General features: G+C 49.8%; 1 protein-coding gene across 4 annotated transcripts in view; it reads right to left on the minus strand.

Moving 5' to 3' along the window:
• Nucleotides 1-1,262: 1,262 nt before the first annotated feature.
• The window catches only part of LOC144480316 (transmembrane protein 150A), a 94,435-nt gene continuing 76,700 nt past the window's right edge, over nucleotides 1,263-18,997 (minus strand). For 2 of the 4 annotated variants that reach the window (XM_078199673.1, XM_078199670.1), the window contains 2 exons: nucleotides 4,925-5,102; nucleotides 1,263-2,203 (listed from right to left, as the gene is read on the minus strand). In XM_078199673.1, coding sequence (XP_078055799.1) covers nucleotides 1,965-2,203; nucleotides 4,925-5,102 — 417 coding nt within the window. In that variant the 3' untranslated portion in view covers nucleotides 1,263-1,964. The remainder of the gene's footprint in view (nucleotides 2,204-4,924; nucleotides 5,103-18,997) is intronic. The other 2 variants (XM_078199671.1, XM_078199669.1) reach the window with 1 other exon arrangement.

The following is an 18,997-nucleotide window of genomic DNA, read 5'->3' on the forward strand; positions in this document are numbered from 1 at the left end:
CTCGCCCGCTCACACACTGATAGGATAATATCCTCCTCCCTCTCCTCACAATGAGAGAGTAACTGAGGACAGTTATCCAATTACCTCAGACAATCAGTTGCCACACTAAACCTTCCGAGCCACCAGCTCAGTCTCGCGGTTTTTAGGAATTAGCAGACGTGAAGAGATTCCCCTCCTCTGACGGCTCAGGGAGACTTTGATAAATTGTTTACTTGCCAGCTGTAGTGACCTGCTATACCCTTATGATCAGAAGGTCATGGGCGGCACGGTGACACAGTGGGTTAGCACTTCTGCCTCACAGCGCCAGGGACCCGGGTTCGATTCCCGGCTTGGGTCACTGTCTGTGCAGAGTCTGCACATCCTCCCCGTGTCTGCGTGGGTTTCCTCCGGGTGCTCCAGTTTCCTCCCGCAATCTGAAAGACCTGCTGGTTAGGGTGCATTGGCCATGTTAAATTCTCCCTCAGTGTACCCGAACAGGTACCGGAGTGTGGCAACTAGGGGATTATCACAGTAACTTCATTGCAGTGTTAATGTAAGCCTACTTGTGACTAATAAATAAAGTTTAAACATCTGACCCAAGAGTTAAGCACGCTAAGTCAGGCTGCTGCAGCACTGAGGGAATGCTGCACTGTCAGGTGAACCCCCTTAGAATCATAGAATCCCTACAGTGCTGCAGGAGACCATTCAGCCCATCGAGTTTGCACCAGCAACAATCCCACCCAGGCCCTACCCCCATAACCCCACCTATTTACCCTGCTAATCCCCCTGCCACTAAGGGGCAATTTAGCATGGCCAATCCACCTAACTCGCACAGTATTCCGAATGCCCCCTAATATCTGTCTCAAAACACTACCGGCCCTTACAGCAAATATTCCTCACATTTGAGGGAAACGGTTCTAAAATTCCTCCCTTTAGACTGTGGGAGGAAACCGGAGCTCCCGGAGGAAACCCACGCAGACACGGGGAGAACGCGCAAACCCCACACAGACAGTGAGCCGAGGCCGGAATTGAACCCGGGTCCCTGGCGCTGTGAGGCGGCAGTGCTAACCACTGTGCCACCGTGCTGCCACGCTGTCCTTGGACAGCTCCTGGTAAATGGGAATGGCAATGTCTTAGAAACAACGTCACTCCCGTCTGCCCTGGCAGTAAAGGATGTCTGGAGACAATACACATTTCTTTAACCTGTGTTGAATGCTCCCTCCACCCACATTGTCTGTACCTTTAAGACCTGGCTGGCTGTAGGATTCGCATTCTAATTAGTATTCTGTAACTTGATTTTGTGTCTCTGTGCACTGTTTGAGAGCACATTTCCACTCCATCTGACGAAGGAGCAGCGCTCCGAAAGCTTATGGTATTTGCTACCAAATAAACCTGTTGGACTTTAACCTGGTGTTGTGAGACTTCTTACCGTGTTCACCCCAGTCCAACGCCGGCATCTCCACATCAGTAAAGGATGACACAGAAACACACAGAATCAATCGCTGATAAATGGAAATCTCCTTTTAAAAGCTGAGCGCGATAACGCCCATTTGAACATTTAAACTGTCCCACTTACAAGAGTCAGCGTTACAAGCAACTCAAAAGACATCAAACTCCTTTCATAGTATTCTGAATGGTCGAATTATTCGCGGTCATAAAATATATAATTCCTTTTTTCTATTATAAAAATCAAATTTTTATTAAAAAAATTAAATTCCGTACAAAGGTTGCAAAAATACCATTGGAAAAGGAGAGCTTTGGTCCTCTTGCGCTGGCTTTTATGTAATGGTGTCCTTATTTCCCCGAGGATCAGAGGTGTCTAGTGATTAGTCCTCATGTTGGATCAGGCAGTAATGCTCCACAAATCCCTTCCCCAACCCCCTCCCTCCCTCCCTCCCTCCCTCCAGCCCCTGGTCGGATTTATATCAATGTTTTAAAGGCAGAGTTACGGGTGTAACATCATCGTTCGCGGGAGACCTCGAAGCTTAGATCATGACAATCGCGTCTTGGGCACGGCTGGGGCCCGTGCTGCTGCTGCCGCCCGATTTAAAGTGGTTCTTCTGGCCTATCTTTGCCAGCATTTCCAGGAAGGTGTTCTGAGTGATGGAGCCAAACTCCACGGCGAAGGTCCCGTAGAAGACGAGGATGGTGATGGTGAAGATCCACTCGCAGATAGCGGCCGCGTGTTGGAGCTGCGAGCTCTCCTGGATAAAGAAGACCCCACCTGGAGGGGGCAGTTAAGGAATTTACAAAAACAAGGTGAAACTGGGGAAGGATGGTGCCATCGGCGTAGATTTCTAGATGGGTTCTAGATGCATCTTGGGTTTAACTGCAAAATATATTACCAGTGAGGACCCCTTACATACATTGTACCCCCTTGGGATTCAAAAGGTTGATCTAAGGCTTTGAAAATGATGAAGAACATTCAAAATCATGGAGACAAGAGAAAGTGCGGGATTGCAGGGAACATTTCCACTGGTGGGGGGTTGCAGGGGACATAATCTTAAGATTCAAGCGGATCCACTTAGGCACTAATTCAGCAAGCATATTCTCACACAAAATCTCACCAGCGGCCATGGGTACTAGGGAAGGAACAAAGTGAAATATTCAAGGCAGAGAAGAATAGATGCTTGCTGGGTAAAGATATCACAGAATAAAGGAACTTGAAATGGCGGAAAGGTTAAACATGAATGAACTCAATTGACCTGAAACTGTCTGGCTATGTTGTCTAGGGCGGCACAGTGTGGCACAGGGGCACAAGGCAGCACGGTGGCACAGTGGTTAGCACTGCTGTCTCACAGCACCAGGGACCTGAGTTCGATTCCCAGCTTGGGTGACTGTGTGGAGTTTGCGCCTTCTCCCCGTGTCTGCGTGGATTTCCTCCGGGTGCTCCGGTTTCCTCCCACAGTCCGAAAGACGTGCTGGTTAGGTGCATTGGCCATGCTATATCCTCCCTCAGTGTACCCGAAGAGGCGCCAGAGTGTGGCGACTAGGGGATTTTCGCAATTACTTCATTGCAGTGATCATGTCAGCCTGCTTGGTGACACTAATAAATAAACTTTAAAACACTTAGGAGTTAATTCCAGTTTCTAATCATACATTCGATTAGAACTTCACAAATTAACTATTTGTTTTAAGGGTTGTCTTTGAACAACAGCTTCTGTGAGAGGGAGAGGGGAAGACTGTCCAACAATGTGGCGTCAGAGCAGAGGATGTCTACTGGAATGGAAGAAACAATTTAAAGACAATTTAAAGACAATTTGGGCGGCACGGTAGCACAGTGGTTAGCACTGCGGTTAGCACTGCTGCTTCACAGCTCCAGGGACCTGGGTTCGATTCCCGGCTTGGGTCACTGTCTGTGTGGAGTTTGCACATTCTCCTCGTGTCTGCGTGGGTTTCCTCCGGGTGCTCCGGTTTCCTCCTACAATCCAAAGATGTGCGGGTTAGGTTGATTGGCTATGCTAAATGTGCCCTTAGTGTCCTGAGATGCATAGGTTAGAGGAATTAGTGGGTAAATATGTAGGGATATGGGGTAGGGCCTGGGTGGGATGGTGGCCGGTGCAGACTCGATGGGCCGAATGGCCTCTTTCTGTGCTGTAGGGATTCTATGATTTGAAGTTGACAAATGCCAACATTATTAGTTCGAATTATAGAACTGTTTCCCTCAAATATTTGCTGTAAGGGCCGGTAGTGTTTTGAGACAGATATTCGGGGGCATTCAGAATACTGTTGGATGGCATATTGGGAGTTCGGTTACAAGAGAAATGATGGGCCGAGCTTTCCTCTGGAGGTTAATTCATCGGTGAACATTGGGTTGAGAAAACTCACAGGAGTTGGTGCAGCAGGGGTTGGTCAATAGAAGGTATTATTTAGGGTAGGGATTGGTGAACGTAAGCCAAAGGGCGAGACCAGAAGAAGGGGTGGGTTCAGCACGAAGTGAAGGGGCAGAAGGGTCAGGAGGGGAGTATTAAACAGTCTTTTCTGATGACATTTTGGCTAAGGCAAAGGATAACAGGGAATTGAAAACGGCTCAGACGGTTCTGAAATAGGGTGAGTCGGAGCAGCTGAGGAGAGAGAGGTTGAGACAGGGTATGTAGCCTCAGGTATGGGGTATATTTAGGGAACTCCTGTACTGCAGCTTCCAGTCTGACCTTGGTGATATGCTTTGCAGCCCTTTGTATCATACAGGCGTACAGGGGCCTTAACATCCTTAAGACAAAGGTCTTCTTCTGGGTTATAGAAATCTACAATGAGGCCTTGGACAATGTGATCCACTTTCCATAACCTGGGAACTCACTGCCAACAAAGGCAGACATCGACGATGAAGTCCAACGCCATGTTCTTTGGTCGCCTGAGGAAGAGAGTGTTTGAAGACCAGGATCTCAGATCCAGCACCAAGCTCCTGCTCTACAGAGCGGTCGTGATAATCACCCTCCGAAATGGCTCAGAGTCATGGACCACGTACAGCAGGCACCACTAAACCATAGCAGCACGTTGGCACAGTGGTTAGCACTGCTGCCTCACAGCGCCAGGGTCCTGGGTTCAATTCCCGGCCTCGGGTCACTGTCTGTGTGGAGTCTGCGCGTTCTCCCCGTGTCTGCGTGGGTTTCCTCCGGGTGCTCCGGTTTCCTCCCACAGTCCAATGATGTGAGGGTTAAGTGCATTGGCCGTGCTAAATTGACCCTTAGTGTCCCAGGATGCGTAGGTTAGAGGGATTAGGGGTGAAGTTACGGGGATTGAGGCTAGCGGGGATTGAGGCTAGCTGGGATTGTGGTCAGTGCAGACTCGATGGGCCGAATGGCCTCCTTCTGCACTGTAGGGATTCTATGATTTGATTCTATGATACCATTCCCATTCTAGTTTAAAACAAGGTGGCGACGGCGGACAGAAGTTATACCGCTGCCTCCGAACACGTTGCCGAAGGGGTGCTCGGCATAAAGGATACTCAGAACAAGGTTTATGAAGGCCATGATGGTGAGGCAGGACCGGCAGTGACCTATCCGGTAGTCCAGTGAGTTCTTGGCTATCCTGTAGGTGAGCACGGACTGGAAGCAGATGAAGAGCATACTGCTGGGAAAGCCCACTCCAGCGCCAACATAATGCAGCACCCTGGCATTGTCAACCTGCCAATCACAAGAGAATTCAACCGTTAGACAAACATCTCCCCACCCTCGCCGCGACTGCCCTTTCAATACAGCCTCTTCAGGAATCCCAGCGAATGAAGCATCCCGTCAGAGGCCGAGACTTCCTTCTCTCAAATCACACGGTCAGGAGGTCAACCTGGTCCCTGGCCGAGGGGCTTGTCCCATGGCCTGAGTAAATTGGGTCAACATTCTTTGGAGTGCAACCTACAAAACTCAACAAGGGTCTTTCTTTTTTTTCTCTCCATTGGCTTATGGGATGTGGGCATTGCTGGTTTGGCCAGCATTTATTGCCCATCTCTACCCTCCATTTCAGAGGGCAGTTAAGTGTCAACCCCATTGCTGTGGCTCTGGAGTCACATGTAGGCCAGACCAGATAAGGACAGCAGATTTCCTTCCCTGAAGGACATTAGTGAACCAGATGGGTTTTTCCTGACAATCGACAACGGTTTCATGGTCATCATTAGACTCTCAATTCTAGACCTTTTTTTTGTGGAGTTCAAATTTCACCATCTGCCGTGGTGGGATTTGAACCCGGGACCCCGGATCTTGTCCTAAGCCTCTGGATTATTAGTGCCACTGCCTCCCCATCAGATAGGGTGGATGCTGAGAGATTCTTTCCCCTGGCTGGGGAATCTGAAACACGGGGGCACTGTCTCAGGATAAAGCGGCCTGATCAGTTAAGACTGAGATGAGGAGAAATTTCTTCACTCAAAGGGTTGGGAATCTTTGGAATTCTCCATCCCAGTGGGTTGTGGATGCTCCATCATCGATTATATTTAATGTTGGGATTGGACAGACCTTTGGTCCATCGGGGAATTAAGGGAAAGGAGAAGTGGGCGGGAAGTGGCGTTGAACCCTAAGGTCAGCCATGATCGTATTGAATGGTGGAGCAGGCTCGACGGGCCGAATGGTCTCATCCTGCTCCTCTTGCTCATGTTCCGAGTCTAAAGATTAGCTGATTGGCACCTTATAATCAGCCATTTTGTCAATCAAAATACGAAAGATCAAATCCCCTGTGGGAGGTGAGTGAGTCTCAGAGTGTTATACCAGAAGGCCGATGGACAGGACTCAGTGCCAAACCAACAACTTGGGGGTGGCACAGTGGTTAGCACTGCTGCCTCACAGCGCCGGGGACCTGGGTTCGATTCTGGCCTTGGGTCGCTGTCTGTGTGGAGTTTGCACATTCTCCCTGTGTCTGCGTGGGTTTCCTCCGGGTGCTCCGGTTTCCTCCCACAGTCCGAAAGACATGCTGGTTAGGTGGATTAGCCATGGCAAATTGCTCCTTGGTGTCCAAAGATTTGCAGGTTAGGTTGATTGTCCCTTAGTGTCCAAAGATGTGCAGGTTAGGGTGGGTTGGTCATGCTAAATGTGGAGGGTTATGGAGATAGGGAGAGGGGGTGCCTGGGTAAGATACTCTTTCGGCGAGTTGGTGTGACACAATGGGCCGAATGGCCTCCTTCCGCACTGTCGGGATTCTGTGTAGGAAAATAGTGAAATCTTGCCCTTTTAACTCAGTAACATGTCCTAGGTGCTTTGCAGGACAGCTCCCGTCAGCCCTGTGCCAGAGACAGAGCAAGAGAAACACGTCAAGGTCTTTGATTATTACAGCACGCACCCCGGACATTCTCTCTTCCACCTTCTTCCGTCGGGGAAAAAGATACAAAAGTCTGAGGTCACGCACCAACCGACTCAAGAACAGCTTCTTCTCTGCTGCCGTCAGACTTTTGAAAGGACTTACCTTGCATTAAGTTGATCTTTCTCTACACCCTAGCTATGACTGTAACACTACATCCTGCACGCTCTTGTTTCCTTCTCTATGAATGGTATGCTTTGTCTGTATAGCGCGCAAGAAACAATGCTTTTTACTGTATACTAATACATGTGACAACAATAAATCAAATCAAATCAAAAGCAGTTTTGTCAAACTTGACTGGACTCTGAGCATGCAGGAGGAGATTTTAGGTAGGGTTTAAGGTGGAATGGGAGGGGACGAGGCAGAGGGGTTTAAAGAAGGAGCTCGGGGCCTCGGTAGAAGAGGGAGCGGGGAGTAAGAGGAATCACAGCATGCAGGAATTTTATATCAGTAACATTCCGAGCAGTAACGCGTTGGATACAGCAGAGGGTAGTGTGTACAGAGAACCCAACACAGGTCCCGTCAGCCCTGAGCCAGAGACAGGATCAAGGTCTTTGATTATTACGGCACAGACATCCACAGAAAACGCACCCTTCGTACAGAGACAAGACAAAGAGAGACAAGCACAACCTAGAATCTACATTGAGACTGAAGAGATGCCCTGTTCACGGGGTCCCGACATACTCCAAGCTCCATAAGGTTGACCAAATATGCACATCACACAAACGGCAACTAAAAGCACGTAGACAGGAGGCAATATACTGGCACGGATTACGGATTGGCCAACAGGTAGAAAACAGAGAGTAGGAATAAAGGGGTTTATCATAGAATCACGACAGTGCAGAAGGCCATTTGGCCCATCAAGTCCATCAAGTGTATAAAATTATGAAAGGCATAGATAGGGTGAACGGTGGGAAGCTTTTCCCCGGGTCGGTGGTGACGTTCACGAGGGGTCGTAGGTTCAAGGTGAGGAGGGGGGAGGTTTAACACAGATACCAGAAGGACATATTTTACACAGAGGGTGGTGGGGGCCTGGAATGCGCTGCCGAGCAAGGTGGTGGAGGCGGGCACACTGGGAACGTTTAAGACTTATCTAGATAGCCACATGAACGGAGTGGGAATGGAGGGATACAAAAGAATGGTCTAGTTTGGACCGGGGAGCGGCGCGGGCTTGGAGGGCCGAAGGGCCTGTTCCTGTGCTGTATTGTTCTTTGTTCTTTGTTCTCAGTCTGCACTGACCACAAGCTCACATAGGCCCTATCCCCATAACCCCCACGTATTTACCCCGCTAATCCCTCTAACCTACACATCCCGAGACACAAGGGGCAATTTAGCCCGGCCAATGCACCCTAACCAGCTCGTCTTTCGGACTGTGGGAGGAAACCGGAGCACCCGGAGGAAACCCACGCAGACACGGGGAGAAGGTGCAAACTCCACACAGACAGTGACCCAAGCTGGGAATCAAACCCAGGCCCTTGCGCTGTGAAGCAGCAACGCGAACCACTGTGCCACTGTACATGTGGGTGCATGTGAGGTGTATATGAGTGGGGGTGTTGGTGTCTGTGTGCGCGTGTGCATGGGTGGGTGGGGGGGGGGGAGAAACATAGAAACATAGAAACCCTACAGTGCAGAAGGAGGCCATTCGGCCCATCGAGTCTGCACCGACCACAATCCCACCCAGGCCCTACCCCATATCCCTACATATTTTACCCACTAATCCCTCTAACCTACACATCCCAGGACTCTAAGGGACAATTTTTAACCTGGCCAATCAACCTAAGCCGCACATCTTTGGACTGTGGGAGGAAACCGGAGCACCCGGAGGAAACCCACGCAGACACGAGGAGAATGTGCAAACTCCACACAGACAGTGACCCAAGCCGGGAATCGAACCCAGGACCCTGGAGCTGTGAAGCAGCAGTGCTAACCACTGTGCTACCGTGCCGCCCCTTCTGTTTGAGGGGGGGAGCTGGTTAGTATGTGTGTGTTTGGGTGCATGTGGGGGTGTGTGTGTGTGTATATGGGGTGGGTGTTATGTGGGTGGGGTGTGTGTGGGCGAGTGTGTGTGAGAGGGGGTGCATGTGGGGATGTGTAGGGTGTGTGTGTGTGGGGGGGTGGGGGTGTGTGTGTGTGTGTGTGGGGTGGGTATATGTGTGGGAGGGGGTGTGTGGGGGAGGGGGTGTGTGTGGGGATGTGTAGGGTGTGTGTGTGTGTGTGGCGGGGGGTGGGTATGTGTGTGGGAGGGGGTGTGTGTGGGAGGGGGTGTGTGTGGGAGGGGGTGTGTGTGGGAGGGGGTGTTCTGCGGGGGGGAGGGTGAATGGTTACAGGTGAGCCAGTTGCGTGTTCAATCCTGTAGCTCCCACAGCCTCTCGAATCACACTCGCTGCGCGGGGGATTCACGGGGCTGAATTTCACTGTCCAAGTGTGACCCGTACACCGGCTGGCAGCAAAAATATTTCCATTCCCTGTGGAGAAGATTTCAGCTTCGCAATTCTCCAAAGTGCTTTCAGTAAAGCTCACAGGGTCTCCTCCTTGTCGGAGTCTCAGAGTCACTCCCAGAGCTATCAAATGGAGCCTTGCTGCCAAAATCTTCCAACTTCAGCACGAGAAAAGGTCATTTTGATCTTCTGATCTCACACAAGCCGCAAGGCAGACAGAAAAAAACTTCCAAGGTCTCTCTTCAGCCAGCCTACAATACTGAAGGAGCAGATGCGAATCTGTCCAGACACTAATCCCTTTGTGTCGTTCACAGGGATTCAATTTACTCACCATTTTGTTTCATTTATTCTCAGGGCTGGTATTTATTGCCCATCTCTAACTGCCCCTTCAGAAGGTGGTGGTGAGCTGCCTTCTTGAACCGCTGCAGTCCCTGGGGTGTAGATACACCCACAGTGCTGTTAGGGAGGGAATCCCAGGATTTTGACCCAGTGACAGTGAAGGAACGGCGATATATTTCCAAGTCAGGATGGTGAGTGGCTTGGAGGGGAACTTGCAGGTGGTGGTGTTCCCAGGTATCTGCCGTCCTTGTCCTTCTGTGGAGGTCATGGGTTTGGAAGGTGCTGCCTCAGGATCTTTGGTGAATTGCTGCAGTGCATCTTGTAGATGGTACACACTGCTGCTACTGAGCGTCGGTGGCGGAGGGATTGAATGTTTGTAGATGGGGTGCCACTCAAGGGGGGCTGCTTTGTCCTGGATGGTGTCAAGCTTCTTGAGTGTTGTTAAGAGTTGCACTCATCCAGGCAAGTGGAGAGTGTTCCATCACACTCGTGCTTTGTCACAGCACTCCCCAGGTTAACACTGAGACCAGAAACAAAACAGAGGATGCTGGGAAAACTGAGCTGTTCTGGCAACATCAGTAGGGACAAAACAGAATTAACATTTAGAGTCCATTTGACTCTTCATTGGAACTAAAGAAAAGGAGAATGTGTTGGATATTAAATTGTCGCTGAGAGAGATTGCAACAAGATATAGCAAACTTAAGACCAAGCAACAGATGACCTGGTGTGACTCTAAGCAGCTTTGAAAGGAAGATATAGGCTGATGCAGGATTAAAGAGCAGTGCTGTTTTCCTTGGAGAATAAGGAAGTGAAAGGATTTGTACAACGATTCAGAACATCTTAGGTTATGCTAAGGACAATCCTGGTCCTGTATATGAGGGGCTTTCAATCTCCCATGGGTTGGAGTTCTGAGCCTAACCACTGGGTTCAAGCATCCTGTTGGCTGGAGCTCATTCCCAGGACAGTCGGCTGTGGCCCTTTAAACCCTGTACCCCATCTCAGATCAGCAAGGTCAGATCTGAGACTCACTCAGAGAGTGGGCTTCTTCTTGGGGAAAGGTCGCAATAGGTTGCTTAAAGGGACAGTGAAGAATATCGCTGCGTTATAGGGACGGTGCGGAGTGAGGCTGCTTTATAGGGACAGTGCAGAGTGGGGCTGCTTTATAGGGACAGTGCAGAGTGGGGCTGCTTTATAGGGACAGTGCAGAGTGGGGCTGCTTCATAGGGACGGTGCGGAGTGGGCTTGCTTTATAGGGACGGTGCGGAGTGGGGCTGCTTTATAGGGACAGTGCGGAGTGGGGCTGCTTTATAGGGATGGTGAGGAGTGGGTTTAATAGGAACACTTCAAGCAACAACCAGAAAATGTGGAACAAATTTTGCTGGATTTGGTAGAATTTGCTGGAGAGCAGATAGAATTGTTTAAAGTTAAAATTTATTTTATTTATTTATCTGTGTCACAAGTAGAGTTACATTAACACTGCAATGAAGTTGCTGTGAAAATCCCCGAGTCGCCACACTCCGGCGCCTGTTCGGGTACACTGAGGGAGAATTTAGCACGGCCAATACAGCTAACCAGCACGTCTTTCAGACTGTGGGAGGAAACCGGAGCACCCGGAGGAAACCCACGCAGACACGGGGAGAACGTGCAGACTCCACACAGACAGTGACCCAAGCCAAGAATCGAACCCGGGTCCCTGGAGCTGAGAGACAGCAGTGCTAACCACTGTGCCACCACGATGTTTGTGTGCATTTATTTACCTGAGAAAAACACATCTTTTATACTTTTGCTTTTCTCAAAGACTCTTGCTGTTTGATTTAATTTAAAAAAACATAATGGAGGCAACTGCACAGATCCCCCTTTCAAACTCAAAGCGAATCTGAACCTGCAAGGGAATAATTATTCCACCTCAAAACTGAAGACTATGTCTAATCTTTTGAAGAGTTGATGTAAGGTGAAGCAATCTCAATAACTGTTGTTATGCTGAATGTACAGCCAAAACGCGAGAAGGATCAAAGAGAAAACATCATTCCATACTCACTCCACCTTTTTAATAAGCGTTTGGAGAATTTTGTTTTCCACTTGTGTGTGGATTTTATTATTGTTATTGGAAACATGTTTAGATGACAGACTTAGGAAGTCTGAAGTTACGCGAGCCCTTATTTTTAATAATTGAGGAAACCGGGCCTAAGCGCAGGCCCCAATCCGAGGTTGACGGGATTAGGGAGACACTAAGCTCGGGTTTACAGATTAAGTCAATTGGGGGGCACGAATCATAGAATCTCTACAGTGCAGAAGGAGGCCATTCAGCCCATCGCGTCTGCACCGACCACAATCCCGCCCTTGCCCTATCCCCATACATTTACCCTGCTAGTCCCCCTGACACTAAGGGTCAATTTAGCATGGCCAATCCACCCAACCCGCACATCTTTGGACTGTGGGAGGAAACCGGAGCACCCGGAGGAAACCCACGCAGATACGGGGAGAACGTGCAAACTCCGCACAGACAGTGACCCAAGCCGGGAATCGAACCCGGGTCCCTGGCGCTGTGAGGCAGCAGGGCTAACCACCGTGCCACCCCAAAGTGACAATAGGCCAAGGAAAAAGGTTGGGAAACAAGAGGTGGGATTTTCCGGCTGCGTTCGCCCAGAGGCCGGATATTCCCACCCGAGGTCAACAGACCTGTGGCATGTTCCGCCAAATTTTCTGTCTCACCCGTTACGATTCCCATGGTGGGAGGGACAGGAATATTCCACCCACAAAGAGTTAATGTTGGATGTTCCCATGGGCTTTGGGACCCGGATGTTGGGGTCAAATCAGTGGGGGGGATAAATTCAAAATAAAAATTCAGTCAGGCCCCTCGGGAGTGGAGGGGGAAACTCCTCCACTGGCAGCATTGTGTCCGTGCGTGCGGCCTTCACTGCTGCTGGCCCCTCTCTCGAGGGAGGTTACAGAGCCTCTCTATGCGGCATCGCCCCCTCCCCAACCCCCACCGATTCCAAACTCACCACCGCGTGCCAGAGACAATTCTCCACTTAGCGTTGAAGACAGAAATGAAAAGGAACGCCTCAAAACAAGAGACAGGGATGGGTTTGAAGTCTCTGGTTTGTTAAAAACCATGTATGTGGAATTCCCCCTTTTCATTGGGAATGTTCTGACATGACTTTACATGACTTAAATAAACATCTGTACACACAAGCAACACTGTCTACCACATAACCAGGCAATGGAATGCTTTGTGGCAATTGTCACTAATTATAAGCACTTGAATAAAAATACTTATTCTTCATCCCTCGGATGCGAGTCTAACTCACAATCCTTCTTTTCATTCATCGCCTCTATCCTGAGAGAGTGCAGAAAAGGTTTACCAGGATGTTGCCTGGTATGGAGGGTCTTAGCTATGAGGAGAGATTGGGTAGACTGGGGTTGTTCTCCTTGGAAAGACGGAGAATGAGGGGAGATCTAATAGAGGTGTACAAGATTATGAAGGGTATAGATAGGGTGAACAGTGGGAAGCTTTTTCCCAGGTCGGAGGTGACGATCACGAGAGGTCACGGGCTCAAGGTGAGAGGGGCGAAGTATAACTCAGATATCAGAGGGACGTTTTTTTACACAGAGGGTGGTGGGGGCCTGGAATGCGCTGCCAAGTAGGGTGGTGGAGGCAGGCATGCTGACATCGTTTAAGACTTACCTGGATAGTCACATGAGCAGTCTGGGAATGGAGGGATACAAACGATTGGTCTAGTTGGACCAAGAGCACCACAGGCTTGGAGGGCCGAAGGGCCTGTTTCCTGTGCTGTACTGGTCTTTGTTCTTTGTTCTTTGACCTCGCCTCATTTTGCCTCTTGCCTTATCTTCACCTATTACCTCTGACCTTTACCATTTGACCCTGAACAACTTGGCCCTGGTTTCAAATCCAGATGCCCCCACCCTAAAGAATCTCACATCCAAGACAATGGGAACCTCACCTTCAATGGCCTTTGGCCAGGTGCTTTCTGCTTTGGCTGGGGGGGAGGAGGGGGCCGCCTTCATATCTGACCGCCTTCTACTCTTTCGCTACCCTCCAGGACCCCTCACTCACCAACACTCAAGAAGCTCAACACCATTTGGAACAAAGCAGCCAGCTTGATTGCTACCCCTTCCACAAACACTCCCTCCCTCCACCACCAACGCACAGCGGCAGCCGAGTGTACCATCTGCACTGCAGCAACTCACCAAGGCTCCTTAGGCAGCACCTTCCAAGACCCAAGACCCTCTACTATCTAGAAGGACAAGAACAGCCGATACCTGGGAACACCACTACTTGAAGGTTTCCCTCTAAACCATACACCACCCTGACTTGGAAATATATCAGCCGTTCCTTCATTGTTGCTGGGTAAAAATCCCTCCCCAACAGCCCTGGGGGTGTACCTGTGGCACACGGACGGCAGCGGTTCAAGAAGGCGGTTCGTCACCACCTTCTGAAGGGCGATTAGGGATGGGCCTAGCCAGTGATACCCACATCTGTTGAAAGAATTAAGAACTCTGCATGTCCTGGATGTCTTTATCAGGTACTGTTGCCTTGATGTTGCTGATCTCAGTTACTCCACTCCATATCCCCCCTCAGGCTCCACTCCCTCATTCTAACACTGGGCTCCCTAAACTTTCTCTCACCAATTTTTACAGATGCACCATAGAAAGCATTCTTTCCGGTTGTATCACTCCTGCAGGTGTATGGCTCCTGCTCTGACCATGACGCAAGGAACTACAAAGGGTTGTGAACGTAACCCCATCACGCAAACCAGCCTCCCATCCATTGACTCTGTCTACAATTCCCGCTGCCTTGGAAAAGCAGCCAGCATAATCAATGACCCCCATGCACCCCGGACATGCTCTCTTCCACCTTCTTCTGTCGGGAAAAGTCTGAGATCACGTACCAACCAACTCAAGAACAGCTTCTTCCCTGCCGCCATCAGACTTTTGAGTGGGCCTATCTTAGATTAAGTTGATCTTTCTCTACACCCTAGTTATGACTGTGACACTATATTCTGCACCCTCGCCTTTCTTTCTTTCCTATGTACTCTATGAACGGTATGCTTTGTTTGTATAGCGCGCACGAAACAATACTTTTCACGGTATCCCAATATAGCCGACGATAATAAATCAGGAGTGGCACAGTGGCTAGCATTGCTGCCTCACAGATCCAGGGACACGGGTTCGATTCCCGGCTTTGCCTGTTTAGAGTTTGCACATTCTCCCCGTCTCCGCGTGGGTTTCCTCCGGGCGCTCCAGTTTCCTCCCAAACGCCAAAGATGTGCAGGTTAGGTGGATTGGCCATGCTAAATTGTCCCAAAGTATGGCTTTCAAAGTATCAGGGGGACTAGCTAGGGTAAATGCATGTGGTTATGGGGATAGGGCCTGGGTGGAGGCTCGATGGGCCAAATGGCCTCCTTCTTTACTGCAGGGATTCTATGAAATCAAAAACTTTGCCCCACTCTGACTCCATTTTGAGGCTTGAAAATTGCTGTGGCCCTTTAGTGAGAACTGGGAGATGGGGAGACCAGTGTAGGCCACGGATGGGGGTGGTGGAGAGTGGGGGGGTGGTTAGAGAGCTACGCCGGCACAGAGCTGTGCCCTGTATCTGCAGCGGGTGGGGGAGTGGGAGACAGGCAGAGTGTCTAATCCTGAGGGATTTTTCCAAAGCCGGCCTTTTCACCGACGTTCTGGAGCGGGAATCGGTTTCACGGAGTGGTCAGTTTGACCGCTCCCCAAAACAACCGCGATAATTCAATGCTGACCACATTCAGACGGAGTGCCAAGGCAGCCGCTGCCGTCTCGAAGCTCACAACCCCAGAATCGGGTCTCGTGGGCTGGGCTCGCCACTCACAGTTTGCGGGGGGAGGTGGGGGGGGGGGGGGGGTTCGCCAGTATTACTATAATCAGTGAGTAAACCTTACTGATGCCAATCTCCAAGTCTGATAACTCCTTTCTGGCTCATGACCCCTCTTCAAATCCCCAACCCCCTCCCTTTACCACATCCAACATGTCCGTCTCTTTACCCTCCCTGAGCGTAAATAAAAATTTAAATTAATCACGCACCACCAAAAATTCAAAACCAATACGATCAAAAGTCTTCCCATTCTGCAGTACATCTTCAGACACCTCTCCTCGAGGACCCCTGACAATTTCTTCACACATGTATTACTTTATGGAAAAAAATCATAGAATCCCTACAGTGCAGAAGGAGGCCATTTGGCCCATCGAGTCTGCACCGACCACAATCCCACCCAGGCTCTATCCCCATAAATTTATCCCACTAATCTTGGGACACTGGGGAAGAATTTAGCATGGCCAATCCACCTAACACGCACATCTTTTGGACTGTGGGAAGAAACCGGAGCACCCCGCAGGAAACCCACGCAGACATGGGGAGAACGTGCAAACTCCACACAGATAGTGACCCAAGGAATCAAACCCGGGTCCCTGGCGCTGTGAGGCAGCCGTGCCAACCACTGTGCCATCGTGCCACCCCAGACAGTCAATGACTTCCATCCACCCATTTAACTTTAATAATTCTCCTCAAGCCAGCAAGGTCAATCTGTAACCTTTCCTCACTCACGCACTCATGTACATTATCCCACAATGATTAATTATCTATCTAATATTCAATGGACATATTGTTTTCAGTACTTCCTTTGTACAGGATCTCACTTGAAATATTTAGAATCCTATATCCACTGCCTCACCTCAGGAGCCAGTCGGCAGGATTTTACTGCCTCATAGAATCCCTACAGTACAGAAGGAGGCCATTCAGCCCATCGAGTCTGTACCGACCGCAATCCCACCCAGGCCCTACTCCTGTAACTCCACACATTTACCCTGCTAATCCGCCTGACACCAAGGGGCAGTTTAGCACGGCCTAATCCGCATATCTTTGGACTGTGGGAGGAAACGGGAGCATCCAAAGGAAACCCACGCAGACACGGGGAGAACGTGCAGGCTCCACACCGTGACCCGAGGCTAGAATTGAACCCGGGTCCCTGACGCTGTGAGGCAGCAGTGCTAACCACGGTGCCACATCGCTCATCCCAAAACCGTAAAGTCCCACCCGAGGTCAATGGACCTTTCCATGGTCCGGCCCTCGCCCGCTCTGATTCCCGTGGCAGGCGGGACAGTAAAATCCTGGCCTGTGTTTCAGCAGCTGAAGTACTTTTAATTATCTTTTTTTTTTATTCTTGGCTTTCAAAGCTGAAGTACAACATTTCCAATTTTTACCTACAAGAAACATTGTGGCACTATCCATCGCTGCCTTCAGGAAGATTAACATGGGGACTGCATTCTAAACTTCTCACTCTGTTCATGGTGGGCTCAGTAAATTTGTGGTTAAGCTCCACGCTCGGCCACTTGGTGTTGACCATATCTCATCGTGTGGAATCTGTCCCTCACTGAGTAAAGGGAACATCGGAGTGCTTGTCAAACAGTAATATATCAGATGAATACAAGATCAGATTTCTGCCCAAATTGGTATGGGAGAGAGTAGCAGCTTTAAATCCTTGACAGATATATGGCAGAGTGTAGAACTGGTCCGGAATTCTCCAACCTCACCCGTGGCTGGGATTATCCGGCCCCGTTGCTGTGAACGAATATTTGTTCATGCTGGCAACGGTAGCTGGGGGGGGGTGAGACTGGAGAATTCTGGCCCTAAACTCTGTACGAGGTTAGTTTTAGGTCCAAAACATTTTATTTTGCTAATATGGGGTATGTGGGCTAGGCCAACATTTATTACACATCTCTAACTGCCCTAGAGAAGTTGGTGGTGAGTTACATGGTATAAGGTAGTGTGTAGGTCTAGAATATAGATAGGTGTGGTGTATAGTATAGATATATAGGGTGGAGCAAAAATCTATACCCTGGCTAGGTATGGGGTAGCGTGTAGGTCTATATTCTGGATATACAGGAGTTGGGACGTCTTGTTGAAGTTGTGCAAGACATTGGTAAGGCCACACTTGTGTACAGTTCTGATCATCCAATTGGAGAAAGGATATTATTAAACTAGAAAGAGTGCAGAAAAGATTTACTAGGGTGCTACCTGATGGTTTAAGTTATAAGTAGAGGCTGGATAGACTGGGACTTTTTTCCCTGGAGCGTAGGAGTCCTAGGGGTGATCTTGTAGAGGTCTATAAAATAATGAGGGGCATAGATCAGCTAGATAGTCAACAACTTTTCCCAAAGGTAGGGGGAGTCTAAAACTAGGGGGCATAGGTTTAAGGTGAAAGGGGAGAGATACAAAAGGGTCCAGCGAGGCAGTTTTGTTCCACACAGAGCAGTGATGAGTGTCTGGAATGAGCTGCCAGAAGTAGTAGTGGAGACGGGTACAATTTTGTCTTTTAAAAAGCATTTAGACAGTTATGTGGGTAAGATGGGTATAGAGGGATATGGGCCAAACGCAGGCAACCGGGACTAGCTTAATGGCAAAAACTGGGTGGCATGGACAAGTTGGGCCGAAGGGCCTGTTTCCATGCTGTAAACATCTGTAACACGGTGGCATAGTGCTTAGCACTGTTGCCTCACAATGCTAGGGACCCAGGTTCAATTCCAGCCTTAGGTCACCGCCTGTGTGGAGTTTGCACGTTCTCTCCGTGTTTGCGTGGGTTTCCTCTGGGTGCTCCGAAAGCCGTGTGGGTTAGGTTGATTGGCCAGGCTAAATTGACCCGAGTGTCAGGGGATTAGCAGGGTAAATATGTGGGGGTTACGTGAATAGGGTCTGGGTGGGAGTGTGGTTGGTGCAGACCCGATGGGCCGAATGGCCTCTTTCTGCACTGTGGGGATTCTATGACAAGATGCAGGGTACGGTTGATGTAACCTTTGTAGCCAAGGAACAGAGCTGTGGCTCTGTAACTCGGGCCAATTCCGGTCCTCGGATCAAGATCACTGCAAGCGTGGGTTATGGAAAATGGGAAAAGTTTTTTTTTCGTGAGCTGGCAACATAGAGGTGCACAATTCCGGCATTGTGTCCTGAGCCTTACTCAGGCTGGGTCACTCGAAGCATTGGATCCATTCCCTGGCGCAGCCCAGACCAAGGCTGCGACTCGGGTCGAATTCACTGCAAACCTCCCTTTGTCCGGTTGGCTCAGTGATGGCACCTGTCATCTGACCGATGTCCTATTTATGGGCAGAACCAGGCAGGACATTGCGACATGCCAGCTTCACCACAAACAGGACCATCCGATCTACGCCAACTGGGCCAACTCAAACAGCCATAATTGAGCGTTTATTTGGCTGCTGAGGCATTGCAATATTGCAATGAAATAAGAGATACCTTCGAGCAGCTCTGGGGGCCCCGCATGCCACGGGGAGACAACTTGGCATCGCCCCAGATGGAGTGTGCCAACTCTCTCCTGCAGCTGTAATCACAATCTAGCCTTTCAGTATCGACTGTCACTCTCAGTCATCTTTATAGTTTGTGCCCATCTCGCCTTAGGGTTCAG

Source organism: Mustelus asterias, chromosome 28, assembly GCF_964213995.1.
Source record: "Mustelus asterias chromosome 28, sMusAst1.hap1.1, whole genome shotgun sequence".
NCBI classification, from domain to species: Eukaryota; Metazoa; Chordata; class Chondrichthyes; order Carcharhiniformes; family Triakidae; genus Mustelus; species Mustelus asterias.